Here is a 17,190-nt window from a genome sequence, read left to right on the forward strand (position 1 = left end):
TTAACCTAACTCATGTATGATTTTAAGTTTTGGCCCCTATTTTTGTGACATGAATTTATCTTTAACTAAATTACCACTTTTAACGTTTTATGGTCTTTGTTGCTGTCTAATCCGAAAAAAAATGTTTAAAAAAAAAAAAAAAATGTTAGTGCCACAAACTTAGTCCTCGTCTACCTTTGACATTTTCTTGTAGCGTCAATTTGACGAGAGGACGCCTAACTCTTGTAAGTCCATTATTTTTAGGAAGATCACCTCCAATTTGGAAGTATTAAGTGTGACGTGTCTTAAAACTTGACATTATTCCAAAAATTGGTATTGAGGATAATTGGTTATACCTATACTACGTTTGTTGTTGCCTAATGCAAGGCCAGCTCTTTGTTCACACATGTACCAGAATGAGTACAGATGATTTCTTTACAAGAGATAAGCCAATTTACTTTTCGACGGCCATCCAGCTGAGCCCTTATTATTTTTTGTACGCGCATATTAAGTCGCATGCGGGTCGTTGCCCGTGCTGTTTGACGACCCAAGAGAAAATGTAAGCATTTGTTGCGCACGCTTCAATGTGATGGAATTTGTGGTTCACTTTAGTTTTTAATAACATTTTTAATTTGTCATGCAGCACGCAATTCCCATAAACGTTTGATATTTTAGATTGTTTGAGCATTTTACTGCCAGTGTTTTTTTTTTGTACACAGAAAAAAAAAACACCGTGGCAGCAAAACCAAGAAGTAAACACAGACGATGACCGGCAAAACATTCAACCGATTCTACTCAATCACTGCGTAACAACCTAAGGACAAGACGATATTGGATTTCGTAGAGAAACTATTAATCTTCACAAGGAAGGAGCATGTGTAGTGTGGCAACACGCATGTTTTCCCTGGCCTAAATCTGACCACTCCTGACCACTCCGCGTGTTTTCAGAAACCTAACACTGGAACACCAGACGGAAAGGACACAGGCGGTGTTAAGCTTTCCTGAAGAGCTTAAAACAAGCTGCTGATATCCCGCTGGACAACCACGTTTTCCTCACTCTTTGTTATAAAACGCCCTCGTAGTAATCGTTCGCTCTCTTAGTCGCTCGTACTCTCTCGGCCCTGTTGTTATTCTCGCCATCGCGCTGTAACGTGCGCACGTTTTTTTAATAGTTAATTCAGTCACGTGTTAAACTCTTGTTAAACGCGCTTGAAACAAATTAAACTAAACCTGGTATTGCAATCGTGTCTTTCAATTAATAAATAAGTCTGCTCTCGGAGTCGAATTTAGTATTAACAGCAAGAACACGCAAGCAGACTTAGCCTCCGTCGTAGCAGCCAACGGGAATCAATTGGTACGCTGCAGTAGCAACACGCATGTTTTCCTACTTAATTCTTCACATATTTGGAACACAGACAGACCGAAGGCTGCAGACGGTGTTAGGATTTCCGACAGAAATCGCACAGTCTTCTGGCATCCGGCTCGATGACAGACCTTTTTTCATTGTAAATTGTTGTCAATACCCGTTCGCACTTTACGCTGAAATTAGTTGTCACAGTTCGTTGTCATTCTCTGTCATTTCACTTTGCCACCCAACCAGTCTTGGTCACTTAACTATAACAACTGGCACGCGGTAGAAGTTACTCGCTCCGTCACTAACGCGCTTGGAACAATTAAACTTAAAGCCGCCTGACTTGCAAACGTGTGTTTCGATTAATGAATAAGTCTGCCACGGAGTTTTAAATTCAGTAGCCTACAGCAAGAACACGCAAGCAGACTTTAGCTTCAGTTACAGCAGCAAGCCGACCAGAATTCAATTGGTACGCTTCACTAGCGAAAGCATCTTTCATTTGGAATCACCCCAGTAACAACCTTCTTGTAGCAAAATTAACTTAAACATAGTCGGTAATTTTTTCATGTTTCGGGTAAATATATCAGTTACGCTTGAACAAATATGTTGTTTTGTTTTTCGCCGAGTGGCGACAAAGACCACCCTTATTCTGGCAGAATAATTTTGCAAATTTGCCACATTTTACAGGGTACAACAGGCATTTACTCAAAAATTGGTTTCTTTTGGATTAGAATCAAATTACAGAGATGAGGAAGCAGTTCAAACTTCAAAAAACATTTAAACATAATTTTCCGCAGCTGTGTCAATAAAAAAAAAAACGCTAGTGGGATGGCATAAGGTTGTTTGTGCAAAAGAAAATCTCGGACTCGCTTTGTAGCAACATTTATCGGCGAAAGTACGTGACGCACATACATATGGCTTGGCGGTTGTTGCGTTTTAATGCGTGTTCTTCTGTAAACTCCGTAATCCGACACCAATCAGGTAATCAATCTTGTATTAAGATGGCTGAAACGTACGCAGCAGTCCAAATGAAACCACAAGTAGAATGGAATAATCATGCAAGCCAATGTGGCCCATATAAAGCATGAACACAAGTCACAAGTGCCCGCTAGGCATGTCAGGGCGGACCAACAGGTTACAGGACTTTATAGTCCTTTATTGTTTTAGAGCCAGGGCGGTCGTTGTTTAAAGGTCTGTAATTATTACTCTACCACGTTTAGTTTGACCTTTGTACGTGGAAACCCGGTCACGAATATAAACAGTTCCAATATTACAATTTTCATATTAATATACACTGTATTCGCTACACTTGCCCCTTCGTGCGAAATGTTTCATTATCAATTTAAAACCACACCAAAGTTTTGGTAACAAAGGTAATTGTCGCAATCAATTCCAAAACCGACGCAACACACACAAAAATAAAATTGCTTGATGTATGTGGAATAAACGATCACACGTTGCGTCGACGTTGTTATTGAATCCGATGTTTGGTGTGGTCTCGCAGGGTTCGTGAGCTCGTACAGTTCAAGGTTCGAATTTGTTGTACTGAAAAATAAAAACAAAGAAAGAAGAGTATATTCACAAAAACAAGGCGCTTATGAAAATTGCGTGCTGCGTTAAAAAAAAATTAGATTTGAAATTATAGTGTACCACAATTCCATCGCATTATAGCTTGCGCAACAAATGCTTGCATTTTCTCTTGGGTCGATAGACAAAATAAGTATGTGTAAGTGTGTGTTCAGAAAAGAACGACCCGCATGCGGCTTAAAAATGCGCGTATATATATAAAATAACGGCTCAGCTGTATGGCCTTCAAAAAGTAATTGGCTCATATCTCGTATATGTAAAAAGTGTTCATCAGTCAGTATATATGTAAAAAATGCTGGCCTTGCAAAAGCAGTAAAAAAAAATTTAATAAGTCCGTTATCCTCAATGCCAGTTTTGGAATAATGCTGTGGTAAAAGCACGTCACGCCACACAGGTAGTGAACTTCCGAAAATAATGGGCTTACGTGAGTTATTCGTCCTCTCGTAAAATATTTACGCTACAAGAAAATGTCATGAAAGAGTAGACGAGGACTAAGTTTGTGGCACTAGTGTGGTAAAAAGAATGTTTGTGTTGGAAAAAGCAGCAACAAATGTCATAAACATAAAAAATGATGGCTTAGTTCAAGTTATTTCATGTCACAAAAAATGTGGGTCAAAAACTTCATGAGCGAATTAAGTAAATTATCAGTATCATGCTTCAACTAGCCATAACCCCTAACTAAAAACATGCAAGGATTTTTTCCTAAAGGGCAAAAAAATGTTGTAGTGTTGTGTGTGTATCTGCGACCTTGCTCAGCGCTATTTGCGTCAGGCCCTTAGCTGCGCCACCTCAGTGAGGGTTTTCTATAAGCAGACAAATGTTAGGCTAGGTTCCACAATTCACCATTAATTAACGTCAACACGTATGCCAAAAAAAATCAACTAATGTTTTGGTGACAAGATTTACGTCAAACTAAGGCTACATTTTTAACAGAAAATACAATATAGGGCAATAATATGATAACATAACCACAAAGGATAGGCGTATTACTTGTGTTCACAAAACTTAACAAAACATGCTTTGCAGCAGTTTGGCTTGAAAAACGTATATAGAAAAAATGTATCGGTTACAGTACCGGGTCAGAGTAGGAGTGATAGGCGAGGTCTTCCATCGAGGTGAAAATTCCATGTCCATATCCGAGTAGTATTTTGGGAAATGTTCAAGTCCATAATCCAAAACATTGTTCTTCAGAAGTTGTAAAAATGTCCTCAAGAAATCCGAACAAGAAACGATGAAATGTCCACCAAGTTGAAACATCCACAGTTGTCAAGAAATATGTTTGAATGTCGTCGTCAGTCAGATATGCCACAATCAAAGGAACGAAGGGAAAAAATTGTTGTTGAATTCTGTGTCTCAAAAGATCCAAACAAAAGAGCGAACCAAACAATAGATCTGTCTTTAAGAAGATTGATAAGATGGACGCTGTTTATCACCGTACGTTTCAAAACGATATTGCAAAGAGTTTATAGGCTCAAGAGTTATCGCCGTCTTCAAGATAATAGTTGTTGCAAGAGGTATAATTATTGCCTCGGTTGTTGAATTCGTGAGATTTGTCTTCAATAGATAAGGAACGATTTTGTACTCACGGTTTTTGATACCTCCAGTTATTGAAATAACAAGATCACGTCGGGGTCACCAATGTTGCGTTTTAATGCGTGTTCTTCTGTAAACTCCATAATCCGACACCAATCAGGTAATCAATCTTGTATTAAGATGGCTGAAACGTACGCAGCAGTCCAAATGAAACCACAAGTAGAATGGAATGGAATGGAATAATCATGCAAGCCAATGTGGCACATATAAAGCATGAACACAAGTCACAAGTGCCCGCTAGGCATGTCAGGGCGAACCAACAGGTTACAGGACTTTATAGTCCTTTATTGTTTTAGAGCCAGGGCGGTCGTTGTTTAAAGGTCTGTAATTATTACTCTACCACGTTTAGTTTGACCTTTGTACGTGGAAACCCGGTCACGAAAAAAACAGTTCCAATATTACAATTTTCATATTAATATACACTGTGTTCGCTACACGGTTTAAAAGAGCGGCGGGCGACGGTCGGGTTGGAGTAAGTAATCGTTGGATTTAGCATAGCATCTCCGACGGAATTGATTCAACTTTGATTTCATTCGATAGCTGGATGGTATAAGGTTGTTTGTGCAAAAGAAAAGCTCGCGACTCGCTTTGTGGCAATATTTATCGGCGAAAGTATGCACCAGAGCACCCCTAAACCGTGTTTACAATGAGGGGTGTAGGGTAAGTGTATTCGGCTCGTACAGCGGCAGCTCAATGTGTTTTTAGACATGTTTAATATTTTTGGAAAGCTTGATTTTTGAGATTCCGTATGGTTGTAAATTAAAACTTGGGCCATAACGATAAAAAAGTTATCAAGGAAAAATCGATATTTTTTCATGTTTCAAAAATATAAATTCTTTTTTCTGCACAAGCCCAGCGAATTTTTCAAAAGTTTTGATATCGTTTGAAAGGGTTTAGCGCGTAGAATGTTATGCTTTAAAATTTAGCGAAGCGAATCGAACAATTTTTTCAATAATTTTGGTTTTGTTGGAAAGATTAGCCTATAATCTGTATCGTGTGAAAAAATCATGCCGCTACCTCGTAAGGTGGCCGAGTAATCCTTTAAAAAGCGATGTCTTGCATACTGTTAACAAGCTATGGTGCTTCAGCGTAGTTTAGTAGATGGTTGATGGCAGCTTCTCAACTTGTATAATGTGTCAAGCAACTGAATCAAGTGTATATTAACATGAAAATTGTAATATTGGAACTGTTTATATTCGTGACCGGGTTCCCACGTACAAAGGTCAAACTAAACGTGGTACAGTAATAATTACAGACCACGACCGCCCTGGTTCTAAAACAATAAAGGACTATAAAGTGCCGTAACCTGTTGGTCCGCCTTGTCATGCCTAGCGGGCACCTGTGACTTGTGTTCATGCTTTATATGGGCCATATTGGCTTGCATCATTATTTCATTCCATTCCATTTTCTACTTGTGGTTTCATTTGGACTGCTGCCGTACGTTTCAGCCATCTTAATACAAGATTGTTTACCTGATTGGTGTCGGATTACGGAGTTTACATAAGAACACGCATTAAATGCAACATTGGTTTGCCCCTCGTGATGGTTCTTCAGCAACGACAAGGCAAAACTGCAAGTACAAGACCTTTGGAATTATGCTTTCATTTGCTGTAACGCAGAAGTAACCGCAAGAAGTCTGTTATTGAAAAACAATGAACTGTTGATTGACTTCTTTTGTTGGAATACGAACTTTAAACTTGGAAAACTCGAGTGCTGTGCAGATTCTTTTCACAACAATTTGGACAAACTTTGGATTTCTGAAGATTGCAAATTTTTGATTCATTGACGCCGTTATGACTGACGCAAAAATTCCACCATTGGAATACTCACTTCAACAAAAATTGGATTCGAGGATTGTGAACTTTTCAAACAAGGTTGGATTATATGGAATTTTGATCAATTTTCAAAAAAAATTTTTTTGAAACAATTTTCCTGTAACACCTCTACTATGGACTATGGACATGAAACTCTGCTACATCGATGGAAAATCTCGCCAACCACTCCTACTCTGACCCGGTACTGTAACCGATACATTTTTTCTATATACGTTTTTCAAGCCGAACTGCTGCATAGCATGTTTTGTTAAGTTTTGTGAACACAAGTAATACGCCTATCCTTTGTGGTTATGTTATCATATTATTGCCCTATATTGTATTTTCTGTTAAAAATGTAGCCTTAGTTTGACGTAAATCTTGTCACCCAAACATTAGTTGATTTTTTTTGGCATACGTGTTGACGTTAATTAATGGTGAATTGTGGAACCTAGCCTAACATTTGTCTGCTTATAGAAAACCCTCACTGAGGTGGCGCAGTTAAGGGCCTGACGCAAATAGCGCTGAGCAAGGTCGCAGATATACACACACAACACTACAACATTTTTTTGCCCTTTAGGAAAAAATCCTTGCATGTTTTTAGTTAGGGGTTATGGCTAGTTGAAGCATGAAACTGATAATTTACTTTATTGGCGAATGAATTTTTTGGCCCACATTTCTTGTGACATGAATTAACTTGAACTAAGCCACCATTTTTATGTTTATGACATTTGTTGCTGCTATTTCCGAAACAAACATTTTTTTTACAACACTAGTGCCACAAACTTAGTCCTCGCCTACTCTTTCATGACATTTTCTTGTAGCGTAAGTATTTTACGAGAGGACGAATAACTCACGTAAGCCCATTATTATCGGAAGTTCACTACCTGTGTGGCGTGACCTGCTTTTTCCACAGCATTATTCCAAAACTGGATAACGGACTTATTACATTTTTTTACTGCTTTTGCAAGGCCAGCTCTTTTTATACATATATACTGACTGATGAACACTTTTTACATATACGAGATATGAGCCAATTACTTTTTGAAGGCCATAAACAGCTGAGCCCTTATTTTATATACGCGCATATTTTTAAGTCGCATGCAGGTCGTTCTTTTCTGACACACATATACTTATTTTTTTCTTACCGACCCAAGAGAAAATGTAAGCATTTGTTAATGAGATAGAATTGTGGTACTCTATAATTTCAATTTTTTTTGTTTTTTCTAACGCAGCACGCAATTTTCATAAACGCCTTATTTTTGTGAATATACTCTTCTTTCTTTGTTTTCATTTTTCAGCACAAGAATTTGAACCATGAACTGTACGAGCTCACAAACCCTTTGGCGAGACCACACCAAACTTCGGAATCAATAACAACGTCGACGCAACTTGTGATCGTTTATTCCACATACATCAAGCAATTTTATTTTTGTGTGTGTTGCGTCGGTTTTGGAATTGATTGCGACAATTACCTTTGTTACCAAAACTTTGGTGTGGTTTTAAATTGATAATGAAACATTTCGCACGAAGGGGCAAGTGTAGCGAACACAGTGTATATTAATATGAAAATTGTAATATTGGAACTGTTCATATTCGTGACCGGGTTCCCACGTACAAAGGTCAAACTAAACGTGGTAGAGTAATAATTACAGACCACGACCGCCCTGGTTCTAAAACAATAAAGGACTATAAAGTGCCGTAACCTGTTGGTCCGTCCTGATCAGAGGGATGTTAGTTGACAAAAAAAAAAACGCCAGTTAACAAAATTTTGAACGCGGGTTACTCGGTCACCTTACGAGGTAGCGCCATGAAAAAAATGTATTCATATTCGGTTATTAATATCATATGCGTATTATGACATAAGTCGCGAAAACAAGATTCGCTTCGCTAAATTTTAAAGCATAACATTCTACGCGCTAAACCCTTTCAAACGATATCAAAACTTTTGAAAAACTCGCTGGGGCTTGTGCAGAAAAATGAATTTATATTTTTGAAACATGAAAAAATATCGATTTTTCCTTGATAACTTTTTTTATCGTTATGCATGGCCAAAGTTTCAATTTACAACCATACGAAATCTCAAAAATCAAGCTTTCCAAAAATATTAAACATGTCTAAAAACACATTGAGCTGCCGCTGTACGAGCCGAATACACTTCAACCCTACACCCCCCACTGTAAACACGGTTTAGGGGTGCTCTGGTGCATACTTTCGCCGATAAATGTTGCTACAAAGCGAAACGCAAGCTTTTGCACAAACAACCTTATACCATCCCACTATCGAATGAAATCAAAGTTGAATCAATTCAGTCGGAAATTCTATGCTAAATCCAACGATTACTTACTCAAACCCGACCGTCGCCCGCCGCTTTTTTAAACCGCCAAGCCATATGTATGGGCGTCACGTACTTTCGCCGATAAATGTTGCTACAAAGCGAGTCGCAAGCTTTTCTTTTGCACAAACCACCTTATACCATCCCACTATCGAATGAAATCAAAGTTGAATCAATTCAGTCAAAGATGCTATGCTAAATCCAACGATTACTTACTCAAACCCGACCGTCGCCCGCCGCTTTTTTAAACCGCCAAGCCATATGTATGGGCGTCACGTACTTTCGCCGATAAATGTCGCTACAAAGCGAGTCGCAAGCTTTTCTTTTGCACAAACAACCTTATACCATCCCACTATCGAATGAAATCAAAGTTGAATCAATTCAGTCAGAGATGCTATGCTAAATCCAACGATTACTTACTCCAACCAGACCGATTAGTATGAAAACTAACATTATTACATGTTCATATTATAAAATTGTGTTTGCAACATTTGTTTTTATAGTTCATTACTACAAAGAATCTTACTATCAGTTGTTTTCGCAACATTATTTTTATGCTGGACCCTATTAGGCGGGGGGTATCTGATAAGTCGGCGAGACGAGTGATCGGAATCAGCGAGGCTCAAGGCCGTGCGACGGTCAGAGAGATCGGGGGCTACGAGGCTCAAGATCGGGCGGCGTGTTTTCTGATCGGCACAAATCGGGTAATTATAGATTCTTCAATATAAGCAAAGACAAACAGAAAGTCATTCATTCTCATTGAGAAACCAATTGCAAACGGCGAAGCTACGACATACATTATTACGAAACAAGCTATGGAGAAGTCGATCATTGAAAACTGGTTGAATGTTTGTACCCAGCCAAAGGTAAGAACTCTTTTTCGAGCATTGTTTATTGTTAATGTGTATAAAGACCAAACACAGAGGCGACTAAACTTTTAAACTTTATTAAATCGGAAAAATATTTTTATAAATTTTTAATTAACTAGAACTACAAAATTTGGCGGTTTAAAAAAAGCGGCGGGCGACGGTCGGGTTTGAGTAAGTAATCGTTGGATTTAGCATAGCATCTCTGACTGAATTGATTCAACTTTGATTTCATTCGATAGTGGGATGGTATAAGGTCGTTTGTGCAAAAGAAAAGCTTGCGACTCGCTTTGTAGCAACATTTATCGGCGAAAGTATGCACCAGAGCACCCCTATACCGTGTTTACAGTGGGAGGTGTAGGGTTGAAGTGTAATCGGCTCGTACAGCGGCAGCTCAATGTGTTTTTAGACATGTTTAATATTTTTGGAAAGCTTGATTTTTGGGCTTTCGTATGGTTGTAAATTGAAACTTGGGCCATAACGATAAAAAAAGTTATTAGGGAAAAATCTATATTTTTTCATATTTCAAAAATATAAATTCATTTTTCTGTGCAAGCCCCAGCGAGTTTTTCAAAAGTTTTGACATCGTTTGAAAGGGTTTAGCGCGTAGAATGTTATGCTTTAAAATTTAGCGAAGCGAATCTTGTTTTCGCGACTTATGTCATAATACGCAAATCATATTCATAACCGAATATGAATATGTTTGTTTTTAATATTTTTGGTATCGTTACAAACTTCAGCCTATAATCTGTATCGTGTGAAAAAATCATGCCGCTACCTCGTAAGGTGGCCGAGTAACGCGCGTTCAAACTTTTGTTAACTGGCGATTTTTTTTTGTCAACTAACATCCCTCTGGTCCCCAACCTCAGCCCAAAACAAAAGAAAGAAACTTTCACAAGCAAGTTTCATTCTTGCAGTAAGTGTTACAAAATAATATGTAATATAACGATAAAAGTCTGTGAAGTAGTGGAAAGAAAGGTTTTATTTCCTTCACATTACGACCATTTTTTATGTTTTATATTTAAGACTTAACAGTTAGTGGCAATGTCATCAGATACAAACTCTCATAACTGACTTCAAAAATTTAAAAATTGGGATCTAACCAAAACTGCAGATGCAGGCCAAGCGATCACTGTATACTTTCGTAATCACACTAAAAAGAGCAGTATCTTTTTGTTTACTGTAAGGAACTGAAGATGCCCATTGGGCGAAATATATATATTCCTGATAAAATGCCAGGCTGATCCTGTAGTAAAAAACTTCTGCTTTGCAAAAAATCCATGCAATTCTTGTTTGTTGCTCAAATTAAGTACCTTGCACATGTAATCGGTAAAATGATTTGATTTCTCACGATAACCCATTATTTAAACCTCAATATGTTGATACAGGAAACCACCCACACTCAACAATAACAGAGTCACAGTGAAGCATTATCTCAAGTTCGTTCACAACCAAACTACCAACAAACCAGTTGAGCCGACAAACATATTATTCCACAGGGAAATTCTTTCATCTTTACTGAAAAGCAGAAACATGACTTGAACCTCCAGATGAAGCAGCATGTTCAGTGTGTGTTGAGTATTTTGCTGCCTGGTCGGGAATTTTAGTCTTCCACAGATCAAAGTTCGATAAAGCTTCACATTTTAATGGTGGTTATCATAATCTCACGCTAACACCACCACAGCTATGCACAGTGGCAAATACCACATAGCCTACTTCTTCTGAAATATAAAAATATGTGAGAATCCAGATTCGTTGTCAATGCAACATCTCTTTGTCTTCTGCAACATACATTTAATTTATGCTGATTGATTTTAGATGCTCACACAATTGAATTTACTGTGTCGGAATTCATCGAAGCTAACATAAATAGTTAGAGATTCACAGGATTTACTCAAAGTAAGTACAGATGTATATGGAAAGTAGAGCTCTTTAACTTGGGTTTTATGGAACAATGTGGTCCAGGAAGCACTTTCAGGGTTCTGTTAACTTTTTAAGTCATCAGATCATGACATTAAATACTACTGTGTTACACTGAAATATTTTGTTCTACTAAATGTGTTATTGAAAAAGAAACGTTTATTTCATTGCAAATTGTTATGGATTTTTATTAAATTGGTGTTTATTTCATTTTAAATTAATTCGCAGGACGGGAATCAAAAATTGCTTTTGACTAAACTCAATTTTTTTCATTTAGGAGTTGGAACATCTTGGCAGTTACAACAAGGCAACGATGAACATTTCAAATTCCTGTTTTTCTGTCCCAACTTTGAACGAAGCTTTACAGATCGGTCAACGTCCGATCAAAGACAGCGATCCTGTCACAAGATTGTCGAAGTGAAAACGATAATTGAACTTTAAAGTTATTTTCTATGGAAATCTCAACCTGTTTTCAGACAAGGGAGAAACAAAGGCTTGATTCCAATTTCACGCAACATTGCTGTTGTCATGGCAACAAGTGGTGTGTTCCAGTTCAGCGATCTCCTCCCCATCTCGTCAGCAGTCTGCGACCAAACAAGACTCACATTCACTGTCCCCGAAGACAAGTAAATTACTTAACTTACTTAAAATCGGAAAAGCACATTTTGTCAGAAAAATACAGAGGAATAGAAAACCACTGCAATGATTAAAAAAGGTACAAAGTATCTGGAGTTAAGCAGTTAAAATAAAAAGCCAAAGCTAGAATGCTGTTCATGATAATGCTGGTAAACGTTTCGAACTCATACAGGGTTCATCATCAGAAACGTTTACTAGCATTATGAAGAACAGCATTCTAGCTTTGGCCTTTTTATTTAAATTAAAAACTTATATTTTCATATTTGTAAGGTATAATGTTGTGTGATTTCTATGGTTACGCCTGTTTGAGGATTAAAGTTGTTTAGAAAGCTTTTCCCCAATATGTAAAGGTATTGTAATAGATGTAGATGTATAAAAACAGCATGACCAGTACCAGAGTATGGATTGGCAAAATATACAACTGTGTTAGTCATAGGCGTCGATTCCTATCTCCCAGAGAAGGCCTGCAAAATACCCAGGTTAGGCTGCCTACCCTGGATTTGGAAGGTCTTTGTCGTTCTTTTAGCTGATATACCCGCAATGGCAACCATTATCTCGCATCGTGCGATAGTTAAATGCTCGCTTTGTGTTTCACTGTTTAAATTTGTGGCGTGTTTTTGTCTAATCGTCACCGATTGGAACGGTTTATTCATTGAAGTGATGTACCGCAGCTTCGGATCCCAGAATTCATTTGCCGAATCGGCGATAATTTTTAACACTATTAAAAATGATAGTATCTAGTGTGTCTTTTCTGTGTATCACGCAATGTTACAAACTACGGTAAAACTAATGAGGAATAAACGACGCCTTATGATTGTTCAGTGACGTAACATTTTCGTAATGTAAGTTTTGGCATTTACTGTCGCTGAAAACATATCTTTAGAAAACGGGAGTCTGTAGTGCTTGATAGTATTATTTTTTTGCTCACGCCCGGTACAAGATACATTTGGAAACTACCAACGACGGCCAAGACAACCTTAAAACCAAAACACGAATAGGTTTTTGACGATCTGGCGATAACGTAAAACAATTTTTAGCCGAACCAAATTTAGACGATTCGGTCCAACACTAAAAAGCACTAAGCCCGTAAATTAACTCGGCACTCGCAGGACCAGTCCATTACTAATGCGTCTCAGAAACTATGGCCCGAGTAATGATTTTGCTTGGCCTAACCTGGAAACTGAAAAAATCGACGCCTATGGTGTTAGTGTCAAAGGTCTAAAAGTTTAATAAATTGACCCCTTCACTTATGTAGAACTGTAGTACTGAGTTACATTTAAGTTTTTAGTGCAAAACTTGCATTGTTTGAATGCTTTCGCCCAGAACTCTGTTTTGTGTGTTTATGTATCATCAACAAGTCTGTACTTCGTGCACTCCACAAATGGGCTGAACAAATTTTATAAACCCTTAAATCGTTTGAATATATTTTACCTCATTATATATGTGTCGTAATTTGTGGGGAAATAAACCTTAAAATTCTGCAATAACTTTCACCAGTCTCCTCACATTGAGTCTTGCTCAAATGGAAGGTCACAGCATCTCTTCGAACATCTCTGGAAAACTTCCAAATCCTTCACCATTATTATGTCCGGATGCAGGAGAAGGGACCAAAGCTCCTAACTTGCTCCATGTAGAGAGCACCAAACTTCCAGGATGGCTGATTGCTCTTCAGCAGGAGGAGAAGAGGAAGCAGCAAGATCCGATGATCTGACTCCATGAGGAGATAGTAGGAGGTTTGCATCCCTCACTGAATCCGTTGCCTACAGGTTGGAAGATATATGTTCAATTTGATGTAAACTAAAATTTCTTAAATCAATTCTGATTAAAAGTGCAAATCAAAAAATGAGGTATGGATACTTAATTCTTCTGGAAACCATAAAAGTATTTGTTTTATCTTTGTATATATAACTTCTTTTTGTTGTTTATCTTACTTTCAAGATAAAAATAATTCTGCAAATGTCAGTAATTTCGTATGTGTTGCAGTCTCTTCTGCGCAACAATCATCCATGTTACAAAACAAATGTTGTTATACGTTGTCGCCCTCCCAGCACATGCTATGTTGCTACCGGCGATAGTTACCAAGCCAACCAATGTGAAACATCTTACTCCGATTCGAAGTCGTCCTGTCCCTGAAAGTTTCAACAGTCCCCAGAAAAAGTTGGTTAATTTGAAGAAACGAAGAAATGACACAAAATCTCCCAAACAACCCAAGATGAACAAGAGTGACTAAAATGTAATGGAACTTTTTGTTCTGTTTTCCCAATAAAAATTGTGCAGAGCCAGAGCACAAAACACAGGAATGTTTTAACTCTGCAATTAACCAACTTTTCTCATAGTTTTTTTGTTAATTGTTATTTTTTTATGTTATATTTTATATATTTTTTATCAGGTGTTGTTATATATAAATATGCTAAATTATTGACAGTGACCCATGTTTGTATTCAGGATGAAAAGAAAATTACTCAGAAGAAACAAACCCAGTTCAGTCTGAGGATTCATTCATGTCAAACCAGTCGACCTTAAAGTTGATGAGGAAAATTCTCGAATCAGTGAAGTCGGTGGTAAAGTGGATAAAAAGAAAAAGTCAAAAATTGAGAAAGTAACGTTGTCCCCTTCCCATGTGAGTTTGGATTTTTCTTGTTTTTGCCGGATTAAAATTAAAATAGGATTTCTTTTGTTTTCAGCTCTACTATTTGGTAAAAGTCATTTAAAGTTCTTGACCAGTTGGAAATTATCGGGTTGTATGCGGGTAATTAGTCGGCACTGAAATATACAAAAGTGGTTGGAAAAGAAATATTATGTTGGCAATTGGTCACGCAATGCAGCTGAAAAAGTCAAACAAATATAACGAATATAGCAAGCATGCATAATTAAATTCTCAGCTAACAAATTTAAATACTAGTAAGGATGGTGTTTAAACTGAAAGTGGGGAATGAGATAAAAAAGTTAACAACCACTGTCTTTCAACTTCTTTAAGAAATGTTGAACTGTCAGTTTAAATGCTGTTAGCTCAATTGCTCCTATATTTTCACATGAGGAGGTTGGGAGAAGGTGAAATGTATTCACTTCCCCTTCAATTTACTTTGTTATACAACAGCTTCATAAAACCTAATGATTTCTTTCATTAAGCAAGGAACTAAAAATATGTTATTTCTGCCCAAGCAATAAATTACAACATTAAATCATGTTGGAATTCAGGTTAATGATCCTGCTCCTACAGAAGATGCTCATGATGATGATGAAGGATTGACAGAAGATGACGAGTTCTATGATATTGATACCGAGAGGAAGAAGCTCCTGTGAAATCTGGTGGTGAAAAGGAAGATGATGTTGCAAGTGATGAGAACACAGTGACAGAAGAAGATATGATGGAGATTATTGAGGAAGAGCATAAGAAGAGGAAGAAGAGTGATGATGAAGATGGGATGTGGAGGAAAGGGAGGAGAGTGAAGTGGAAAAATAGATCCGGGAAGATATCAAAGAAACTTGGTGGAAGACTCCACAGGTTGGTTGCGAACCTGAGTTCTCCCGACAGAAATAGAATTTCTGTAAATTAAAGACGTTGATTAGATTCCAGGACACCAACATTGTGATTTTTAAGTGAGCTGCAGACAATCCCACTTTTCCAACTTGTAAGGACCCATCAGTGCAGCTTTGTGGTGACGGTACGACTACGTTCACAATGTGGATGACTTTGCCTAACCTTTGCAGGCAGGACTGTCATATGGTCAGTGCAAAGCTGCACTGATGGGACATGTTGAAAAGTGGCCATGTATGTAGCTCACTGACTCACAAACTGATCATTATTGTTTGTGCTGCGTTCACAATGTGGATTATGTTCACAAAATGAAGCGACTGTTACACGTTTTGTGACGTTTGAAACACTAAAATAGTTCAATATATTATGGTGTGCGAGTTGGCGATATGTTATACTAAATATACTACATTTTGAGCAAAAAATGCACTTGCCTGTCACAATCTTATGTTGCTCAGGTTTCCGAGGTGTTAAAGCGGCAAGACACAGAAACACGGTTTGGTCACTTGATGGCGCTGTTGACGAGTGACGACACAGATGAGAGCGGCCAGGATGGAAGTGAAGAAAGCGACTTCACGGATGAATGAACTTTGAACCAACATGTTGATATTTGTTGTTAGTGGAAAAGTTTTGTTTGTTCGCCGACTTGGAAGTTATGCAAGCTACGTAAATTGTACTTTGGAGTTTCAAGGATTCATGAAATTGAACAGAATTTACCTTGGGTTCAACTTGAGATTTTAATAGGATTTGTACAAGATAGCATAACTTAGCAAAGAATATAATAATTTTTGTTTTGAGCTGATTTTATTGACTTCCACATTCGCTGCCTTCGTTTCATTTGAACTTATTTCAATTGGGCGAATGATCTGACTTGTTTTAATGTCAACACTGTGTTCTTATATTATTATTATTTTCTTCACCTTGCTCGACTTTTTGTACTCTTGTGAAAAACAAATGTGTTTGTGATAAGTTTTGTGATGAAATGGGAACGTGGAACATGACCAGTTTCATGTTTCATATGATGCAGGTTGTGTGGGCAAGATTGATACATTTTGGCATTCACGGGTAGTTTGTAAATATCACGATATGTTCAGTGTATATTCTGTCAATTGTGCTTTCATTTACTTTCCGTTGGCACCGGATCTGGGAATCGAGCATCAGACACGATGATATGAAGTGTATTCGACATTACATCCATGATGAACATGTAGACCCAAACCTAAGTTGCAACGTTACAGGTAACGGTCTGATGATCTTGTGACCATTTCAACGCAGGGTAGACAGATTGCTTCGTTCTTCAATGGATTAAGGTGTTGTTGTGACTTCTAAATTGACCAGAAGACATCATAAACGTTGTTAGTAAAGTTTAATTTTAACGTCAAGGCAGTTTAGCAAAATGATCAACCCAGAAAAGGACATTTTACCATCATGACAGGTTAGATACGAAAAGGGTAATTCCCAGTCGGGACTTTATTTTGTTAGAAATAGAAATGGCTGATTGTAACCATAACAACAGACTGGCGCGAAATTAATATTAATAAGAAACAAATTGTTTGAGGTCCTTATTTGATAGCAAG

At 37.7% G+C, this 17,190-nt stretch overlaps 1 protein-coding gene across 3 annotated transcripts; it reads left to right on the plus strand.

Moving 5' to 3' along the window:
- Positions 1 to 10,190: 10,190 nt before the first annotated feature.
- On the plus strand, positions 10,191 to 16,711 carry LOC145894165 (uncharacterized). Of its 3 annotated transcripts, XM_082982644.1 has the most exons (11): positions 10,191 to 10,438; positions 10,911 to 11,091; positions 11,341 to 11,421; positions 11,720 to 11,859; positions 11,919 to 12,068; positions 13,576 to 13,844; positions 14,062 to 14,311; positions 14,524 to 14,698; positions 14,763 to 14,827; positions 15,277 to 15,583; positions 16,072 to 16,711. In XM_082982644.1, exons 4-6 carry the CDS (start codon positions 11,756 to 11,758, stop codon positions 13,787 to 13,789), a joined length of 468 nt encoding a protein of 155 aa, XP_082838770.1. In that variant the 5' UTR covers positions 10,191 to 10,438; positions 10,911 to 11,091; positions 11,341 to 11,421; positions 11,720 to 11,755; the 3' UTR covers positions 13,790 to 13,844; positions 14,062 to 14,311; positions 14,524 to 14,698; positions 14,763 to 14,827; positions 15,277 to 15,583; positions 16,072 to 16,711. The 3 variants fall into 3 exon arrangements, with proteins under 3 accessions (XP_082838770.1, XP_082838768.1, XP_082838769.1); XM_082982642.1 differs by lacking the exon at positions 14,763 to 14,827; XM_082982643.1 differs by lacking the exons at positions 10,191 to 10,438; positions 14,763 to 14,827 and adding an exon at positions 10,740 to 10,851.
- Positions 16,712 to 17,190: the final 479 nt, after the last annotated feature.

Source organism: Ascidia mentula, chromosome 3, assembly GCF_947561715.1.
Source record: "Ascidia mentula chromosome 3, kaAscMent1.1, whole genome shotgun sequence".
Classification (NCBI taxonomy): domain Eukaryota; kingdom Metazoa; phylum Chordata; class Ascidiacea; order Phlebobranchia; family Ascidiidae; genus Ascidia; species Ascidia mentula.

What these genes read in the sequence shown, in the direction of transcription:
- LOC145894165 (XM_082982644.1), top strand. Translation starts at nt 11,756, where the DNA reads ATGAACATTTCAAATTCCTGTTTTTCTGTCCCAACTTTGAACGAAGCT. An exon ending in CCTGTCACAAGATTGTCGAA is followed by an intron (nt 11,860 to 11,918) that starts GTGAAAACGATA and finishes ACCTGTTTTCAG; the next exon opens with ACAAGGGAGAAACAAAGGCT. An exon ending in TTCACTGTCCCCGAAGACAA is followed by an intron (nt 12,069 to 13,575) that starts GTAAATTACTTA and finishes AACTTTCACCAG; the next exon opens with TCTCCTCACATTGAGTCTTG.